Consider the following 18,360-nt stretch of genomic DNA (forward strand, 5'->3'; position numbering starts at 1 on the left):
CATGGTTTTCATGTCTGATTGAGTTTGGATAACTTTGATTGAGTCTAGATAAGCATAGGAGAACAATGCACACTTCTTCTCTACAATCTCCTTTACATCAAGTGAAATGTCTTGGCTTCTTATGGATGTCTCAGAATAGTTTTCTTCCTGAACCCTGAAGAGCCATTTTCTACCCCAGTTAATGTCTGTGCCTGATGTTTGGCACTGGTGTCACTCATTAGCTGAGAACAGGTAATGTCCCTCTAGGTGGTAATTGCTGATGGCTTGGACAGCCAAAAGCCAGCTTTGTCAGCCAATAATGTCTTTTACAAATCATCCCTGGCTACAAATGGTTTGATGAATTTGAACCTTAAAAGTATTTTTCTAATAAAGTCAATCTCCTGTTTCTTGCTAAAAGTGCTTCATATCCTGTTTCACGAGGTTAATGCAAATGGCTCATTTGGCACTCTGTTAAACTGCTGCTTTTTTAAGTGGTACAGCTCGTGTTTCTTCCATGCAAAACCTATTGGCTGACACTTTATTTTTGGTTCTTATGTGGCACTTAGGTTCTGAAATCAGGATGAAAAAAGACAGTGACTAGTTAGGAGAGTCTCTCATGATGCTTCTGGGATTGTTTCATTCTAGCCACCCCTCACTAGATGACAGTGTCTGGTTGCAGGAGTACTGCTGGGACTTCTCTCTTGGAGAAGGTGTTTCCATTCCTTGGTGGGTGACAGTGGGTTTGCTGCCATGGAAATCCTCTTCCCCAGGGTCACTGACTGGTCAGCAGGAGCTAAATGCTTCCCCACGTGCTGGGGAGCCACTTTGGAAGTGGTTTTCAGTAGCATCCGCATATTCTTCAACTCTCTTTTAATGGTGGTGTGTTTGTGATTGTGCTTTTTCCTTTTTTCCTTCCTCTCCTTGTCTTTACAATAGACATCCTGGGAAAATGAGAACAGGATCTGGAAGTTGCTCTGGGGCTGGGGAAATGGCAGAAACCAGTCTGTGTCTAAATACCTCACTTGTGCTGCCAAAATGGTTGATTTAATCTTTGGGCATCCCACCCTCTGTGTTCTTGCCGTGGCTCATACCCCTGTGAGGGTGTTGGACTTAATCCTTTCAGAGGAACTGCATGTACAGCATAGTTTAATAATCCACCCTTTGGACAATGTAACCCCACAACACCAGTTTTGATCCTTCCTTACATCCAGCCATGCCAAAGCTCTGTGTACTTGCAGTTCTTGTATTTTTTCCTTCTGTATGGGCATAGGAGGAGGGAGGTGGTTTGTGTGTGGTAAAGGTGACCAGTGAACCCCCATCCTGCACCAGGAGCATCATTCCTCTGTGGCCTGGGTTGTTAGGATGGCTTTCCTTCTCCTGAACTAGCCAGGATTCTCCCCTCAAAACCAAATTGTCATCAGCAGTACAACACGAACATTCCAGTTTGTTTTGCAGTTGTAGTTGGGTCAGAAATTCCTGCTGCTGCTTGGGAATGAGCTGGGTCTCAGACAGATCCCTGGAAATGAGGTGACTTGTGCTTTTTGGGGGTTTTGAGGGTTTTTCTGCTTTTACAGATAACAGGCTTGCAACATCTCTGGTTTGTAGACAAGTCATGCCATGCAAATCGTTGAACAGCTTAATTAAACTCGTGTGCTCATGCAGGGGAAGAGGGGAACCGGTCTTTCTGATGGGTGTTTGTGAGCCTGGCAGAAAGGGAACTCTTCACTTGGGATTTCACAACTCCAGTGTTGCAGGGTGCTGTTCCAGTCTCTCTCCTGCTGTGTCCCACACAGCTCGGGGACCCCACAAACCTTGCAGGGGTTTCCAGGAGTTGTTCCTGGCCTCTCTTTTTGCAGCCTCCTGCCTGCTCTCATGAGGCTGTGCAGAACTCAGCTTGTCTTGCTGCATTACCAGCTGCTCTCGAGAGCTGCTGCAGGTGCAGAGGCTCCCTTTGGAGGTGCTAACTCAGCTTAGCTCCAATATCTGCAGATCTGAGGTGGTTTTTCTCTTGCTCCAAAGCGTTTCCAAGCCCCGTGTTTTTTCCGTGACTAATAAAAAAGTGAATTGAAAGGGATTATATGACTTAGCTGAAAATTAAATTACAGGTTAAACAATTTTTCTACTTAGAACATGTCCTGAATTACCCTCGTTTGGCAGGACATTGCAGCACTGCTCCATTAACCTGCCTGTCCCCCCACGGGAGTTAAGGCGGCTTGATCGGCTTTGGTCAAGATTAGGCTGGGCTGGGGGACAGCAGCCACTTGGCTCGATGGCCTTAGGTGGCTCTATCCTCTCTGCCCTGCTCCTTGTGGGGCTGGTGGGTCCTTCCCAGTGTCCCTCTGCTCCCTGTATCCTTGGGAAGGCACATTGCATCATGCAGGGCCAAACAACCTTAGCAGAACTTTAAAAAACACCCACAAATTGTGGGTTTGAGGGTTTTTTTCACCACTTCTGCAGCAAACAGAAACCCAGGCTCAGCTGGTGGGTGCTTTAAGTACAGGAGGGAATGGGAACATCACTCAGGGGCTCTGGGAGAGGAATCAGTAAGTTGCCAGCACATTTATTTCCCTGATTAGTTTTCTGCTTTATTTTGTTGTGTACTTGTCTGCTTGCTATATTTTTTTATTGTTATCCAGATACTTGTACAAAACAATAGGTTTTATGCTGCAGGAAGAAATGCAGTGTGTTTCTGCACTGGAGCTCAGGTGTGAACTCTTTTACCACGTGGCACTTCTCAGTCATTTGTAGCTTTTTTAGGAGTTCCAGCAGGCTGCTGCAGGGCCATGGATTCTGGCTCCTCCACTGCCTTTTTTAAACCCAGCAAATGAGCTGCAGGTGACTCAGTGTCACTTTGGTGAAGGTGCAAGGTGAAGGTTAGCAGTTCACAGGGCCATTTTCATACCTCTGTGGTAAATATTGTTGCTATAAATACTACAGTTACAGGGCTGGCTGCCCTGTGGTTCAGTTCCTGCCTGCACAGTGCTCGTGTGGGGAGCAGCAGGTAAGACGTGACTGAAGTACACAAGCATTAAAGCAGTAAATCATCTGAAATTCTGAGTTTTCAAGAAGGCCAGTTATCCCTTTGCTTTCTATTTTGTCAATCCTTGCTCATTCCCCAACATTTTTTGTTGATTTTTTTGTTTAGTCTGGCCTGTTTAAAGGTAGGAACCACCTTACTTTGTTTGAGGGTTTCCCCTCATTTGGGTTTCATTTCCCAGGCAGCACAAGCTGTGCTTGCCCAATTTCTGAGGGTGGACTTGTACCCAGAGCAAAGGTATTTACCAGCATCAGTTCACCTTCCCCCATCCCTTGCTGGTGGTGTGATGATCTGGAGTGTGAACTTCTGTTGTAGGTAGAGAATGCAGTTAAAAATGTTATAAATTAAAAACAAGGTGTGTTAATGCTGCTAAATTACCATCAAAATTGCTGTATTGCAGAGACTCCTTAAAAAGGGTGGTGGGTGTGTTACATAAACCTGGGTCTCCATGCAATTTTCGATGGAGGAGAGGACATCTCTAACAAAGAGTTCCTCTTGCTGGTCTTCTTGGGCTATAAAAAAATCTGGGAAACTGTAGAGGGAGAGAAAACCATGGAAAAAATTCGATGGGTCTGGAAGGGGCTCTCTCCAGGTTCTCCAGGGGGTTTGTGTCTGGGGCCAGCTGATGGGGGAATGAATTTGTTTATCATGTGGGGTGTAAGAGGGAAGTTTCAAAATTAACTTCAGTAATTGTTCCTCCTCTCAGTCTCACAATGCATAGTTAGCAGGTACCTCTGCAAATAAGATACCTTGCTTTTGTCAGCCTTTAGCTTCTTGGCATCCTTGGGTGCAGCCCCTGGTGTGACCTTCCGGAGTTATCCTTGAAAAATCAAGTTGCTTGTCTTGAATTGTAAATCTGTGCCTCCCCCAAGGTCTCTATTGTTTCCACCAGCTCCACAGTCAGATTTCATCACTGAGTATTGCAGCTATTGGAAGCAGCATCCCCTTTTCTGTGAGATTGTGCAGAGGATTGCATGGATAACCTCCTGGATCTGCTCTGCTGGATTGAGTGAGGGAGTGTGCACTGGGGAGGGCAGGAGGGGCAGCTGCTGAGGCTTTGAACTCCTCTGCTAGTATTTAATTATTTACCTTGGCTGGGAAGGCAGTAGCTGTTATCTGCAATCAGTCCAACAGATCTCAAAGCTGTGCTTGACAGCTGCAGATGTGTTTCCAGTAGCATGTGCTGAGTTTCTCTCAACTTTTTCCCTGGGAAGGAGTGATATGATCTCAGGTACAGTGATTTAGCCAGCATAGTTGGTGTGAGGTCCCAGGATGTATTTAACCTGCCTTTCTAAAGTGGCCAAGCAGTGTTCTCCTCTACCTGCACTGCAGGTGGCCTCAGGTTGGTGGGTGACCTCCTCTGGGTATGTCGCAGTTCACCCTGTATCCAGAATTCTCAGTGTGCTGATGTGGAGAGATGCTCTGTGTGATGCCAGCTTGCTCAGGGCTGGGAACTATCTTTTGGGAAAAAACCACATCATTTTGGTGAGGAGAGCTTATCCTTGTGAGAAACACTTGTTGCTCAGCTCAGGGGAAGGCTGATGAGATGGATGTGTGATGCAAATGCTCCAGTGCTCTTTTCTGCAGCCAACCTGCTGCCTGCACCTTTTGATGTTTTTCTCAAAGCCCTGGAGCTTGAGAGAAAGTAGCTTTGAAACAATCATACTTCTTTGTAAACATTCCAGAGAATGAAAAAAAATAGTTTTGTTCAAGTTCTAATTAAATATGACCTTTCTCCATGAAACAGCTGTTTCTCATACTCAGGTTACCCTGAGTGTGAGATCAAGGAGCAATTTCTTGTGCTATTGCTGTTTTCACCTCTGGCCAGTCACAGGGTCACTGATGCTGAGCAGCACTTCTTGTGTGAAGCTGCAGATATTTTTGCTTCATAGGTCTCTAACCACTTCACCCACACCAGCAGCTGTTCTGGCCTTTTAAAGTCAAACTCTGAGGAGGGAAAAACTTATTTTGGTTCGGTCTGTGTGTTTTAGAAACTTCTGAATTACAGATGTGAGATTGTCCTACTGACTTAGGCAAGAGGTGGGAGTTACCACACATTTCTGTTCTGGGATTCTGACACGGACAGCCCAAACCTTCATGGGAACCAGCCTGGAAGTGAAAGGGCATTAAGAGTATCTCCAGTATCTTAGAAATGGGGTGGGACTAAAAATATGCTCAATTTAACAAGAACAGGCAAAACAGAATACATTGGTTTGGTTCATCATTTTTTGTAATGGGATTTAACATATGGCTATATAAAAGCTTTAACCAGCCTTCTTAAAGACTGGACTCAGTGGAGATATTTTCCAATCTTAATAGTTCTATGATTCTGTTCCATGATTCTTGGTAGATTTTGGATATAAATGCATGTTTTCCTTATCCAACTTTTAATTCCCGATCACTCTTTTTTTAGGTCTCTATTTTTATGCCACAGCACATTCTTCCAGCCTAGCCCAAGCTTGTGCCTTTGCTTTATTTCTCCCTGTGACCTCTCCCCTCCCAGAACAGCTCATGGAGAGCAGAGCCCCGTTTGTTTTTCCCAGCTTTGCTCGCTGCTCTCGGTCCCTGCCGTGCGAGCGGCCGCCGCTGAGCGGCAGCGCTGCCTGGGGAACAGCCGTGCTCCCGGGGGAGCTCCCAGCCCAGGGTGTGCTCCCTGCCCCTTGCTCCGGCACCCTCCAAGGCACGGCGTTCCTTTCTCTCCACCCTGCCTGCGTTTTGTGTTTGGGGTTGGTACCTGCTGTGTGCGGCTCCAGGACCAGGATATTGCCACAGCAAGGAGCTTTCCCTGCGCTGGGCAGTCGGGGAGCTGTGGAGCTGGGGTCACCCCTCCTCCCTGTGCTGGGTGTTTGTACATCTCTAAAGAGGGGTCTCTTACCCAAATGGATTGTCTTGGGCTGGATTATAGCCTCTTTATCCCAGCTTAACATATAGGAAATCCCAGAAACAGCCCTGAAGGAGTGTGTTCGTGAGAGCTTATCCATGCTTAAAGGTTGTATTCATTTAGCCACTTTTGCATCAATTTTCAGTCAAGGTGGGTGTAGCTTTATGGACAAAGTGAGACTTTGTGGGGAGGAAGGCTCTGTGGTTCTTTGTTTTCCCATTAACTCATCTGGTTGGGAATTGCAGCTCTTTAATTAAAGCAGCACAGTACGGACTGAGCCCTGAGGTGCTGTTCTGAGGCACTTGCATTCACATCTGCTTTTGGGTAAAGCCCAGCCTGCTTGGGGTCAGCCTGTGCTATTGCATGTCCGAGAGCAGGAGGAAGCAGCAAATCAATCACTGGGGCTCTATCCCAGGCTGCCTCACCTCCTTCCTGCCAACATCCCACGTGTGCCATGGGCAGAGACCACTGGAGCGTGCACCATCCTTCCTGGGGGATGCAGGGAATCACACAAGGATTTAATTACCCGGCATATGGAGAGCTGAGGGGAGCTCAGAGCCACCACTGGGAGCGAGGGGCGGTGACGACAGCCGGGGCTGTTGCCTGTTGTTGTTTAAGTGGAGTTTCCCCCACCCTCTCTGCGTTCTGCTCGCTCAGTAAATGGCTCCGTGTAAACTCCTACGGCAGGCGGGAATGCCGTGGGCAGTCGGGCTGGGATCCGTGTGGATCATCTGATGTTTTTGTCCATGTGGCATTTGTTTAGGTTGCAATCGGGAAAAGTGATTTCTGTTACTGACTGTGGCCAAGAGAATGTGGTGACTGGCAAGGAAAAGTTGATTACTTGGGATTTTTGCCCCCCGTGATGAGTTGGATGGACTTTAGAGGGTTATTTTTAGTTGATGATAGAGTGAGGGGACAAAAAGTCTAGGCTGTGTTTCAAACTGTAGCATCCATTGGATATACCGGCAGAAGTGCTGAGGAAGGTGGTAAATTAATATAAAACATTCCCTGCCACCTTCATTAATTGCTGAGGAAGGTGGTAAATTAATATAAAATGAATTTAGGTGCTGGGACAATTAACAAGGGTGCTGAAGGGTTGTGCTGCTCACACTAAAAGCAGTGTCCACCCTTGGCCAGGCTGGCCCTGAGCACAGAAAGCTGCACATCCAGCACTGACCCTGGGAACAAAGGATCCTCCTGAACCCAAACATGTTTGTGTTAATCCCGGCTGTTTCCTGGCGGGCAGCGGGAGGAAGCAGAGCCACTGCCTCTAACAGATGTACAGCGAGGAGATTACAGGGTGAGATTAAACACCCTCTCCATCACATCCTCCCTCGGCCAGCACAGCAGTAATGGACTGTCCCAGGCTGCCTGCCAAGCTGGGGCAGATGTAACAGGCAGCAGATTCTTAATCTCCCGTCTCCATGCCTGGTTTGGAGCCATTTCCTAATGCCAAGACTTCCTCAGCACCTAAAGCGTGAGCTGCCTTGGCTGTACCTGCCTGTGAGGAGGAGTGGGCTGGAGAAGGCAGGAGAAAACATGGAATTCAGCTGAATGCATCATTTCTGGATGCTTTGAAGTGCTGTTAAAGCTAAAACACAAGTGCCCCTACCTGAGTACAGCAGGCTTTGCTAAGGGACCAAGTGCTGAAGAAGTTAGGAAGGATCTTTATTTTGGGGACTGAGCTGCTTTTTGGCCTCTACACTTGGATCAATTGATTTCAGGACAGGGAAGGACTTGTTCCCTCTTTCTGGGTTTAGGTGGTGCCTTACATTGCTGTAGCCAGTCTTGGTGCCTTGTGCAGCTCTTCCCATGGAAATAATCTGGGTTGGTTGCAAAATTCAGCTGTTCCTCTGCAAGTTTAGGTTAATTAATATGGTAATGGGAGAGCATCTTCCATTATCAAACAAAGGTATGGTTCTGAAGTAAAATAAGACTTTGTGGAAATTGTAGAGTTCAGAATTGTCATTGTGTGAGATGTGCAAACTCCTCATCAGCCAAGTAGGTTGGGTTTGACTCAGTAGAAATTAAAGAAGGTTGCTTTTCTTGGGCAAGGGCTGTGATCTCAGTTGTGGTACCAGGGCAGTAGCTGTTGTCAGAACCTTGGGCTTCCTCCCCAGTTCTGTGTGAAGGGATCAAACAATGTGCCATTGTTTCTGGGTAGAATAAGGAGAAAAATCACAACAGGTTTTGCTGATGACACATGTGTAGTGCATATTCCCAAGCCTCCCATGGAGAGGACGTTGCTCAGTCAGAGGCAGCACCAGGTGACACTCAGGAGTTGGGAAGCCACAGAACTGTCCCCCTCATGGGGTGCACTGGCACAGGCCCAGCTGCCTGTGGGTTTGCAGCTCCTTGAGGACAGCACAACTTGGGAGGGATCCCAGAAATGTGCACAGCTGCAGTGACACAGGGAACCAGATACCTCCTGTGGTGCCATCCCAGGAATCTACATGGCCATGCCTCCTCCCTTTCTCCTTGTCTGCACAGAAATCCCTTTGCTGAGTGCAGGAGACAACTGTTTGGCAAATAACAGCAGCCTGGGCTCCAGGGAGAGCACTGTTTCCAATAGCCACCAGGCTGGAGGCAGGAGCAGAAGGGAATGACTTGGGATGAGGGTCTAAGTGGCACCATCTGCTTCAGAAGGGCATCGTTTGGGCAGCAGAGGAGGCTCCTGGAGTTAAGTAATTGGGAATAGCAGGCTTCTGGCTGGAAAATGTGCCAGCCCTCCTGGCAAAAAGCTGTTAAATCTCTGTTGCTGGCGTGTGGAAGCAGTTCTGTGTAACAGGGCTCCAATGGCTCTTTTTAACCCTTGGTGTTCATAAAAAAAAGGCAACCTAAGGCACTTTTGATCTCAGAATGGCATGTGGCCAGGTGTTGGGAATAAAGGGGAAGGTGGGTCCTCATGGAGGTGTGTGAACAGCTCCCAGTCTGATCCTCCTGTGCTGCTAACAGCCAGATGTGGCCTGCCAAAAATGCACACAAAATGGTGCCTGTTTTAACAGCTTTAGCAGGAAAACACAGGGTGTGATGAATGATTCATGAGAATCAATAGAACCCGAGGCATTTACTGCCCCTTAAAACCAGAGCCTGCCTGCCAAGGGGTGCATTTGCAAGGTGAGTGATCACAAAATGCTCTGCTGGGTTTTGGGATGCAGTCAGCCCTTACCCTGCTGTCTGCAAACACGTCCGGCTCAGCAGCCAGGCCCAGGAGCCTTTCATTCCCCAGATGAAAGCACCAGCAGTTGGGCATCTCCCAGCGAGCACAGATACAAACAAGGCCCCATTTTGCATCCCCCCTCCTAGGGTGGCTTCCTTGGAAGCTTTGGCCTTCATCCTGTTTGTCTGATTCACGATCAAAAGAGTGTTGCTGCCTACGTGTGTCTTGAAGCATTTTCTACTTCCATATCTCACATAAACGTCCAATTTCTTCATTAAAATAAAATGAAGGTAAATGCAATCAAGTAAGATCTGTCTCTGCAGTGGTTGTATTTTGCTGATAGTGAGACCAGGGCTGGGTAAAGCTCTTTTGGGACCTTTTCTGGTGTGCAGGGGAAAAGGATGCTGCATAGCCAGATGGGTTTTCCTGCCAGGGGGAAGGTTGGATCTAAGAGTCCAAGTCCCAGCCATCCTGAAGATGAAACAGATGGATCATAAAACATGTATTTTTTTTTTTTTCAAGTCTGATCTGGATGTTTTTTAATCTTCCTCAAATTAAAGGAAAATCTCTTGTTTGACCCAAAACAAAATTGTTTTCTTTGGCCAGCTAACTGAAAAAATCAGCTCTGTCCCCAGGACTGGTCCAAGCTCCCTTCCCAGTTGTGCCTCCACAGCAATCCTGCTCCATGCAACTTTACCAGTCCTGGATTAGAGTCCTTTTAGAGTTGCTAAAGAATTTGCAAGAACAAGAGAGTTCAGCCACTTGCTCTAAGTTTAGTCCAGCTATTCTGCTTAAGTTTGTAAATATTTGTTCATATTCCACTTCGGTTTTATGGATGTTGGTCCACATTCTGTGTTTTTCAGCTGTTTAATCATTTATTTTGTGAGATTTTGCAAAACTATATATATATATATATTCGCTTGTGTGCCTGGTGAAGCTGAGGTTTTGATGTAACTGCAGAATTTTCATCAATGGTGGAATTAGAAACCCTTTGTGTGAAGGTGAAGGATTTTGGTCAGGAAACAGATGAACTTGATGTCCTTGCACATTTTTATTTCTGCAGTCTCCTCTGGGTTGTGACTAGTGAACCTGGTAGCTGTCCATGAGTTTTAGGTGATTAGGATTTATGGATTTATTTTATATCTATTTTCTTGTGCCTTGGAAAGTCCTTTAGCTGCCAGTATCTGTGGCCTTTCCTCTCTTATGGAGGACAAACCTGCAGACCACTGTACCTCACCTCAGAGCCTGCAGCTCGATGGGGGAATTTTTACAGTTCTTAAAGCTGTTAGTGGTGTGCTGAGTCTTTTTTTTTTTCTTCCTTTAATGTTTGTTATCCTCCTCAGGAGACGTGTCGGAAGTGCCAGGGGCTGTGGAAGGAGCACATGAATCTCACCTGTGAGCAGCTGGCTGAGAAGGATGACATCAAATACAGGACATCCATGTAAGTGACACTCCACAGCCAGGGGAAAACGGAGCTGGGTGAACTGGGAATCGCAGGACACTGTCCCTCAGTTTCTGCTGGGTCCTGGGGATGGCAGAGCTGAGGGGTCAGACAGCTCCCGGGATGGGGTTTCTGTCTGTGAAAGATACTTGGCAGCAGACCCAGCTGGTAATTTGAGAACGTGGGAAAGTTGTCACCAGCCCAGCCTGCTCCTCTGGCTGGCCCAGTGTCTGCAGGCTGGCACCTGGTCCCTCTCCGAGGTGAGAAACCCCCATTAGCATTGCTGGGGGGAGGAGGGAGGTGGTTACTGAGGCAGAGGAGTGCATTGAGTCACAGCAGGTCATTACTAGCCTTTGAAAATCTAGAGTGGAGACTGCACTGTTTGCTCAGCTGCTGCTTTGTGGGAGAGGATATGTTTTCCTCCAGAAGCTTTTGCCTGATTCTAACCAGTTTGTAGGAATTGTTACAAAGTGCAGTCACATTTTGAAATATGCAGATGTAAATCCTGACTGTTACCCTAAAATCGTTTGCAGTTTGATTTCTCTCTTATCTACAGTAAATGACAAAATCTTCTGCCTTCAGGAAAAGGGAATTTTCATCTATGGAGCTAAATGTCTGGTGCAGCCAAGTGGGACTGGCCCACATTGCCCAATCCCTTCCTCTCTGATTTAGTCTGTCTGGCATGAGTAGAGGTTGGAAAGCTCCACCACTGGGATTTGAATGACTCTTGCTTGATCATCCCACAGTCCCTAATTCAGAAGAAAATCTTTACAGATTTGATATGACTTTTTTTCTCTGCTGATCCTTTCCCTGTAGGAAAGAGGGATGAGAGGGAGGAAGAATGAGTTGTCATGTCCCTAATAAGGAAAAAAGTACCAATTTCAAAACCTTCAGCAGATTGTCTGTGGATAGATGAGTCTAACTGCCTGATACAATAAAAACTTCCTTTTGAAGCCCTGCATAAGGAAAGGGAAGCCCAGCTGGAGTTCAGGCTAAACTTCCTGCCTTGCTCAAAGTTTCCAAAAAAAAATCTGCATCGACAGCATCCTGTTGAGTGGCAGAGGGAAGAGCAGCTGCAGCTCCAAGGAAAGTCACTCTCAAGTTGGGTTTTTGTGCCTATTCTTAGCACATCTCCACATGCCTGGGTGCAGGTCATGCTGGGTATAGCTTTGTGGGAACCTTGGGTGTCTGCAAGGCTGGGAAGTTCCCACCTCACCACTCCCTGCTCCTCTGGTTGTGCTGATGGAGCAGTTTGTGGGGCTGTGCTGTAGTCCTCAAAAATACCTCCCTGCCATCTCCCAAACATTTGTTAACTTTGCAGATGCACTGAAGCAGCTGGGTGGAGATGCCTGGCTAAGGATGATCCTTCCCCAGTGTCAGAGGAATTGTGCTTCCCTCCATGAAAACATGCTGGCTTTGCTCTGCTGTCATCAAATTTCACTTCTAGGTTGTGAATTAAAGTGTAACGTGATCTCCAGCGGTCAGAAAATGGGCCCTCAGGATGATAATTTATATTCTGAAGTCTTTTAATTAAATGACCAAGCCTTTCTTCATTTCTGTGCCAAAATAGTCTTGCTGTGAGCTGAGCCTGTGCTGGAGCGTGTGTCGCTGCCAGGGTGTCCCTTGGGAACAAGGATTGAGCTTTGTCCTGGATTCCCACTTGTGCTCTGTTAGCTGAAAACCCATTTCTTAAACCTAAGGCAATAACCTCTGCAAAATGTGTGTAGGGAATCTTAGAGAAAAGATAACGCCTCTGTGAGGAAACGTGATTATTTTTCAGTTACTGATTTAAATTTAACAAACACTTGAGTGAATCTGGAGCATAGCAGCCAGGCTTGGAAAAGAAATATATGGTCATGGCAACTTTGTAGCCAGAGAAACAGGCAAACATAAAAGCTAGAGGTGACAGCCAAATGTTTGCTTTTCCTGAACATTATCTCCTTGGCTGTGTTTTCCTTCTGCCAACTCAAGCATCCATGTGCCCTTTGGCCCTTGAACTTGCATCTCAAATTCCTCCCAAGCCAGAGGCTGGTGCTTTGGCTCTCGTGGAAACCAGGATCAGGGCTGCAGCATGCAGCCAGTGATTGACTTTCTTTCACTTATTTTGTTTTCAGTTGTTGTGGGCTGGCTCCAAGTGGAGCTGAGCCCAGACCTCCTTGGAACAGCGGCGGACTTGGGGATGGAATCGGAGCAAAGAGGAGGGGGTTAAAGCCTTGCTGGGGTAGTGTAAAAGTCATTTTATCACGGGCTGGTGAGTGCAAACACCCCTTTGCTAATTCTCCCTGGTCTTGCAGAGAGGAGAAGATGACAGCTGCCCGGATTAGGAAATGCCACAAGTGTGGGACGGGCCTGATTAAGTCGGAGGGCTGTAACCGCATGTCGTGCCGCTGCGGCGCCCAGATGTGCTACCTCTGCCGGGCTGCCATCAACGGCTACGACCACTTCTGCCAGCACCCCCGCTCTCCTGGGGCTCCCTGCCAGGACTGTGCCAAGTGCTCCCTCTGGACAGACCCCACAGTAAGTAACGAAGCATTTTTGTGAATGATTCTCACCCCAGTTTCAATCACTGTCCACACCGGCGCTTTGCAGTACGCACATTCCACCCAGGGAAAATGGTTTTAGCCAGCACGACTTTTACCTTTCCCAAGGCAGCTAAAACACTACACTGAGATCCTGCAACAGAGTCACATCTGACCACAGCTTGGAAGGAGCTGCTTTAGGGAAAATCAGCTCCTTTCGGATGAGGGCTTTGGCTGGAAGTGCTCTGAGTGCTGCTCTGGAGAGCGAGGCTGGTGGGCAGCAAGTGCTGGCACCAGGCACAGTAGCCAGCATTGGGATTATTGGGACTCATTCCTACTTGTGCAGCTGAGATGGTGTTGGCATGGCTTGGCATTTGGAGACAAGGAGAATTGTGGTTTTGGTGCCCAGATGATCTGACTGCTGCCTGTGAATCCTGTCACAGAGATGGAGCCATCAGAGAACTGCCTGCAAGCCCAGAGTTGCAGTTGGGTCCATTCTCAGAGCTTTGTCAACAGCTGCAGAGGGAGAGCTGAGGCGTGGAGTGAGCTGTGAGAGAAGCTGTAGTAATTTAATACAGCTCCTATCTGTGACAGGCTTGGGAAAACTTGCTGCAGCAAGTAAGCCTCTGTAAACAGAGGTCTTTAATACTGTAAATCCAGGAGTGTTGGAAGGAGCAGGAGTTGAATTTCCTGATTTTAGTAAAGCTGTAGAGTAACATGAATGTGGATCTGCCTTCCCTGGGCTCGCCTGAACTTCCTTTTTCCTAATGGTTCTTTGTCTTGCGTTTCTGCAGCTTTCCAGGCTGTTCCCAGCCCCCCTGTCTGCAGGGAATGTGCACAATCCTGCATCTGCACAGAGTCAGGGAAAAGCCACTCTAAATCTCTCCTTTCTGCCTCCAGGCTCTTGGGGATCTCCCAGCAATGTCACAACCAGCGGAAGCTTCCAAGTCTTCTGCTTGCCTGCTTTTATTCCCTGAATTATCCTGTCAGTGTGAGCTGTTAAACTACACACAGCCACCTCCTTGCAGGCACCCCTGTAGCGTTTCTGACACCTGGCTCTGAGTTTGTGGGATTCCTGTCCCACTCCTTTTCCTTTTCCAGCAGGATGCGATTCGGGGCTCGGCAGCGCTGGCATCCCTTGTTCCTGTCAGGCTGCTGATTGTGCTGGGGGATGGCATTTGTTCAGAGCCAGAGAAAACATGAGGCCTCTCAAAAAAGCTCGTACTGTACTTTCAAATAAATAAATAAATAAGCAGCACAAAGAGGCCACTGTCACCAGGCCCTTTCCACCTCTCTAATTAACCAATGTTGTGGCAAAGAAAAATTTCCCACTGTCAGCACAGAGTTGGCACTGCCTCTCTTTTATTATTTAATTCTTTTTTGGATGGTGGAGTGCTGGTGGGCTGGGGAGGTGAAGCTGGGTGACTGTCCTTGCTGCAGTGCAAAGAGCAGCACAAAACTCAGCTGTTGGCTTGAAGCTGCAATGGTGGTGGGTACCTGTGTGCACAGTCCTCCCTCATAAGGGGCTTAGGGACACCAACCCAACCCCTCCAGGGTGATCTCTGCTCTCATGTGGGATATGGAAACAGGAGTTAGCCTGGTAGATGTAAAGAGGAAAACAGAATTTGAGTCTTGACAGGGAGATTTGAAAGAGCAAAAGACCATTGCATCAGTAGTGTTCTGTCCTTTGCCAGGGATAAGGTCCATCCAAGGCATGACTTTGAAAAATCTGGTTTGAGTCTAAATCTCTATTATTTACAGCAAAATTCAGGTTTCTTTAAAATAGAGAACCTTTGTTCTTTTCCAAATGTTTAATGTTTTCCCAGTCTGAAACAATTCTTGTGAAAGTATAAGTAAACCTATTCGTTAGCTTGGGTTAAAAACAAATTAAAGGCAGTCCTCTAGGAATGGCAGCATCTGTTAGTCTTTGTCTCAAATGATCTTGAGAGAGTAAAGCAGAGGCTTCAAAATTTCCCATAATTAAAGGTTAGTTAAAATTTTGTCCCTAAGCTATAATCAGGCTGGAGTCTGATTTAAAAGTATCAGTGCAATATTTGCTGGCTCCGAGACAAGCTGCAGTCCTGCTGTGGTGAGCAGCTTCCAGGGGGGCCAGGCAGGAATTGTTTAATCCCTGCATTTCTTCTGGAGCTAACTGGTGCCCTGCACCCCTGTAGAGGTGCCAGGAGCCCTTCCCAGGAAGCTGCTTGGCCAGAAGTCCTCGTGTCCCCCAGTCCATGCGGGCTCTGCTCTGCAGGAGAGGCTGATGCAACATTGCCAGAGACAGAGCTCGGGAGGGAGCAGTGGGAATAAAGCTGTTAGAGAGCATCCAGGGGAGAGATGGTGGAGGGCCTTGAGGGGAAGTGTCTGAGGAGTGGTTGAGGTTATTTGGTTTGTTCAGCTGGAGGAGAATGAGGGGAGATTCATTGGAGGCTGCAGCATCTCCTGAGGGGCAGCTCCAGTCTCTGCTCCCTGTGAGCAGGGACAGGACCCAAGGGAACATCTGGAGCTGTGTCAGGGAGATTAGATTGGATATCAAGAGAAGGTTCTTCCCCAGAGGGTGCTGGGGCACTGGAGAGGCTCCCAGGGAGTGGTCTCAGCCCCACAGCTGCCAGAGCTCCAGGAGCATTTGGACATCACCAGGCACAGGGGAGGGATTGTTGTGTCCTGTGCAGAGCCACGAGTTGGACTGGATCATCTTTGTGGATCCCTCCCAGCTCAGGACACTTCATGGTTCTGCAAATTGGCTCTGGGAAGAAGGGGCTGTGTTTGCCCTGATTTCTAAATATCTGTAGCAAACCTAAGGCTGCTTGTGTGCATTTCATCCAGTTTTTACAAATCCTGGGATGCAATGGGATTAATGCATTCTGGTAAACCAGGTTCTGCTCTCGAATGTATTATTTTGAATTTAATACTCATCTTTGGGCTATCAGTAATATTGCACAGAGGCTTTTTTTGGCTTTAAAGTTTTAAGATGTTTTCAGTAAACTCTTAAAACCCTCCCAAAGGCCCATCGTTAAAGTTCAAAGCAGAAGACTAATCATCATGAGGTGTTTGCAATTATCCCCCCTTCTGGTGTTATAAAAAGATGATGTTGAGAGAAGACTCTGTAAAACTTCAAATGCATCAAGGAAATGCATGAAGTGCACAGTGCTGCCTTTAGGATTTGGAAGCGGGGGGTGAGAGAAGCTCCCCTAAATTTAGGATGTGGAGTTTGTGGTGGGTTTGGGGTTTTTTTTAACTGCTATAAAATGCCTCAATCATAAGCATATGGTTAATCCAGGCGAATTCACAGAAAGCCATCAATGTGGAGTGCCTGTTGCTGAAAGAACTCTGCATTTCCTGAACGCCGGCGTGTTCTCCATCCCCATCCCGGCCCCCTGTTCCTGCAGCACTGCGGATGCCCTGCTCCAGCTCCTGCTCCTGCTCCAGCACAGGCTGCTTTCATCCCTGCTTCCTGCTGCATGCAGGAGCACCCGCAGACAGCCGCTGCCTGTTCTTGCTCAGGCTCTCCGCAGCTGATCTGGGAATGATTTGAAACAAAACCCCTCAGTCCTTTGGAAGCCTCCGTCGTGAAAAATCATTTCAAGTTTATTAGGAACGGCTGCGGCCACACGTACGTGGAAGAAAAGAAAGCAGTAAAGAGGCAGAAAGGGGGAGGCAGTGGTGCTGAAGCACTTTGTAAAGTAGGGGAGGAGTTGCAGAGCCCAGAAATAGGCAGCAGGACTCTTGTTTTCCCTCTTTTCAGGAGGCGGCAGCCGCTTCCCGGTGACACTTAATAATTAAAGATAACGAGAAGCGCAGGAGATAAAAACAGAGCTTTCAAAAGCTCCCTGGATGGCACTTTTGTTCTGGGCAGAGGAGGTTTTATTTGGGGGGAGGTTGTCTCTGTGTGACTCGCTGAGCTTTTATCTCCTTTGCTGCTGTGTTTTCTCATTCCCAAGGGCAGTTTGTTTCTCCAGCAGCTCTTTCTGCTTGTGGCAGGGCCCTGTGTGGGTGCTGCATGAGGCTCCTCTGCAGCAGCATTGTTGTGTCAGGCCTCCCTGCCATGAAAAGGTGCCTCTCTTAGCAACCCAGCCCTGCTCCTCACTAATCCATCCACAGGCCGAGCCATCGTTCTGCTGTGATTGGCTCCGTGCTCCCTGCATTCCCTGGATTCAATGGCAGAGGGCTGAAAGGAAAAGCTTCCTCCATGCCGTGCTGAGAGCCTTTCCCAGGTGGGGGATGGCAAGGGCAGGCTCCCACTCTGGCCAGGGATGAGCATTTGTTTTCCTTGGCTACAGCATGGGATGCACAGAGCATCCCACTGCTGGGTCTGGGGCAAAGCTTGGTCCTGCTTTGTCACTTGAAAACACAGCTCCTGCTAATGACCGTGCCTGCTTTCTGCAGATAAAAAGGGTGAATGCATCTCAGAGATCCTTTGCATTTTCCTCTTGGCCACCTCCCTTCTCCCATGATGCAGCAGAGTGTGGGGAAGGGCCACGTTGCAGCATTGCCCTGCATTTCCTCTCTGGCAGAAAAGCCAAGTTACATCTTTGCTCAAAAAACCTGCCCAGTGCTGACACCCCCCCAGGGGTTAGGAGGTTGCATTTTTTCCTTTTTTCTTCTTTATTTCTTTTTCTTCTTTTTTTTTTTTTTGTCTTGCTGTAGGCAAGGCAGCTGACAGGAAGATGACTGTTAGCTTGACAAGATAAATGCCTTCAATCCACACAGCCTGTGAACAGGCCATTAAAATTATAATCTAATCCTTTATTAAGGGACTTGAACCCGCTCAGGGAAACGGACACAAGGAGCTTTTGAAATCCTTCTGCAGCCTCCACCCCATGTGATGTTAAAAGGCTTCTCACCACAAAACCAGCCATAAGTGTGCTAATGAAATCTTAATTTTCGGTGTGGGTGCTTTACCCCTCGATGAATCTGTCATCTTTCTAATTACTGTGGTATTAAAAAACAGCCTTTGCTTCCAAAGAATTAGGAGGGTTTTGCAAGATTAACTAAAATAGCACCAGGACTTGTTTGTTGGTTGTTGTTATTTTAAATTCTGACCTGCACAATATGTATTAGGCAGAACTTGTGGCATCAGCTTTCTTTCAGAACATCCTAAAATTGTCTTGTTGTTTACATATCATCAATTCTTTTGTTCCATCTGGGATGTGGGTTTTTCCTAAATACTGCAGGTATTGAACAGTGCTGTGTATTCATCACTTGCCAAATTTAATGTCAACCTCTTAATGTGCAGTGGTTTTATTTTTTGTTCTTTTGATATTAATGGATACCAGTCTTTCAGAAATACTGGTGCAAAAAAAAAAAAATAATCCAGGCTAAGTCTTGGTATGTGAGATGAAG

At 47.3% G+C, this 18,360-nt stretch overlaps 1 protein-coding gene across 3 annotated transcripts in view; it reads left to right on the forward strand.

The window, feature by feature from the left end:
- The window catches only part of RNF216 (ring finger protein 216), a 76,278-nt gene that overhangs the window by 51,533 nt on the left and 6,385 nt on the right, over nt 1-18,360 (forward strand). For all 3 annotated transcript variants that reach the window (XM_039732346.1, XM_039732347.1, XM_039732345.1), the window contains 2 exons: nt 10,401-10,498; nt 12,793-13,015. In XM_039732346.1, coding sequence (XP_039588280.1) covers nt 10,401-10,498; nt 12,793-13,015 — 321 coding nt within the window. The remainder of the gene's footprint in view (nt 1-10,400; nt 10,499-12,792; nt 13,016-18,360) is intronic.

Source organism: Passer montanus, unplaced genomic scaffold (genome assembly GCF_014805655.1).
Source record: "Passer montanus isolate IOZ18808 unplaced genomic scaffold, ASM1480565v1 scaffold8, whole genome shotgun sequence".
NCBI classification, from domain to species: Eukaryota; Metazoa; Chordata; class Aves; order Passeriformes; family Passeridae; genus Passer; species Passer montanus.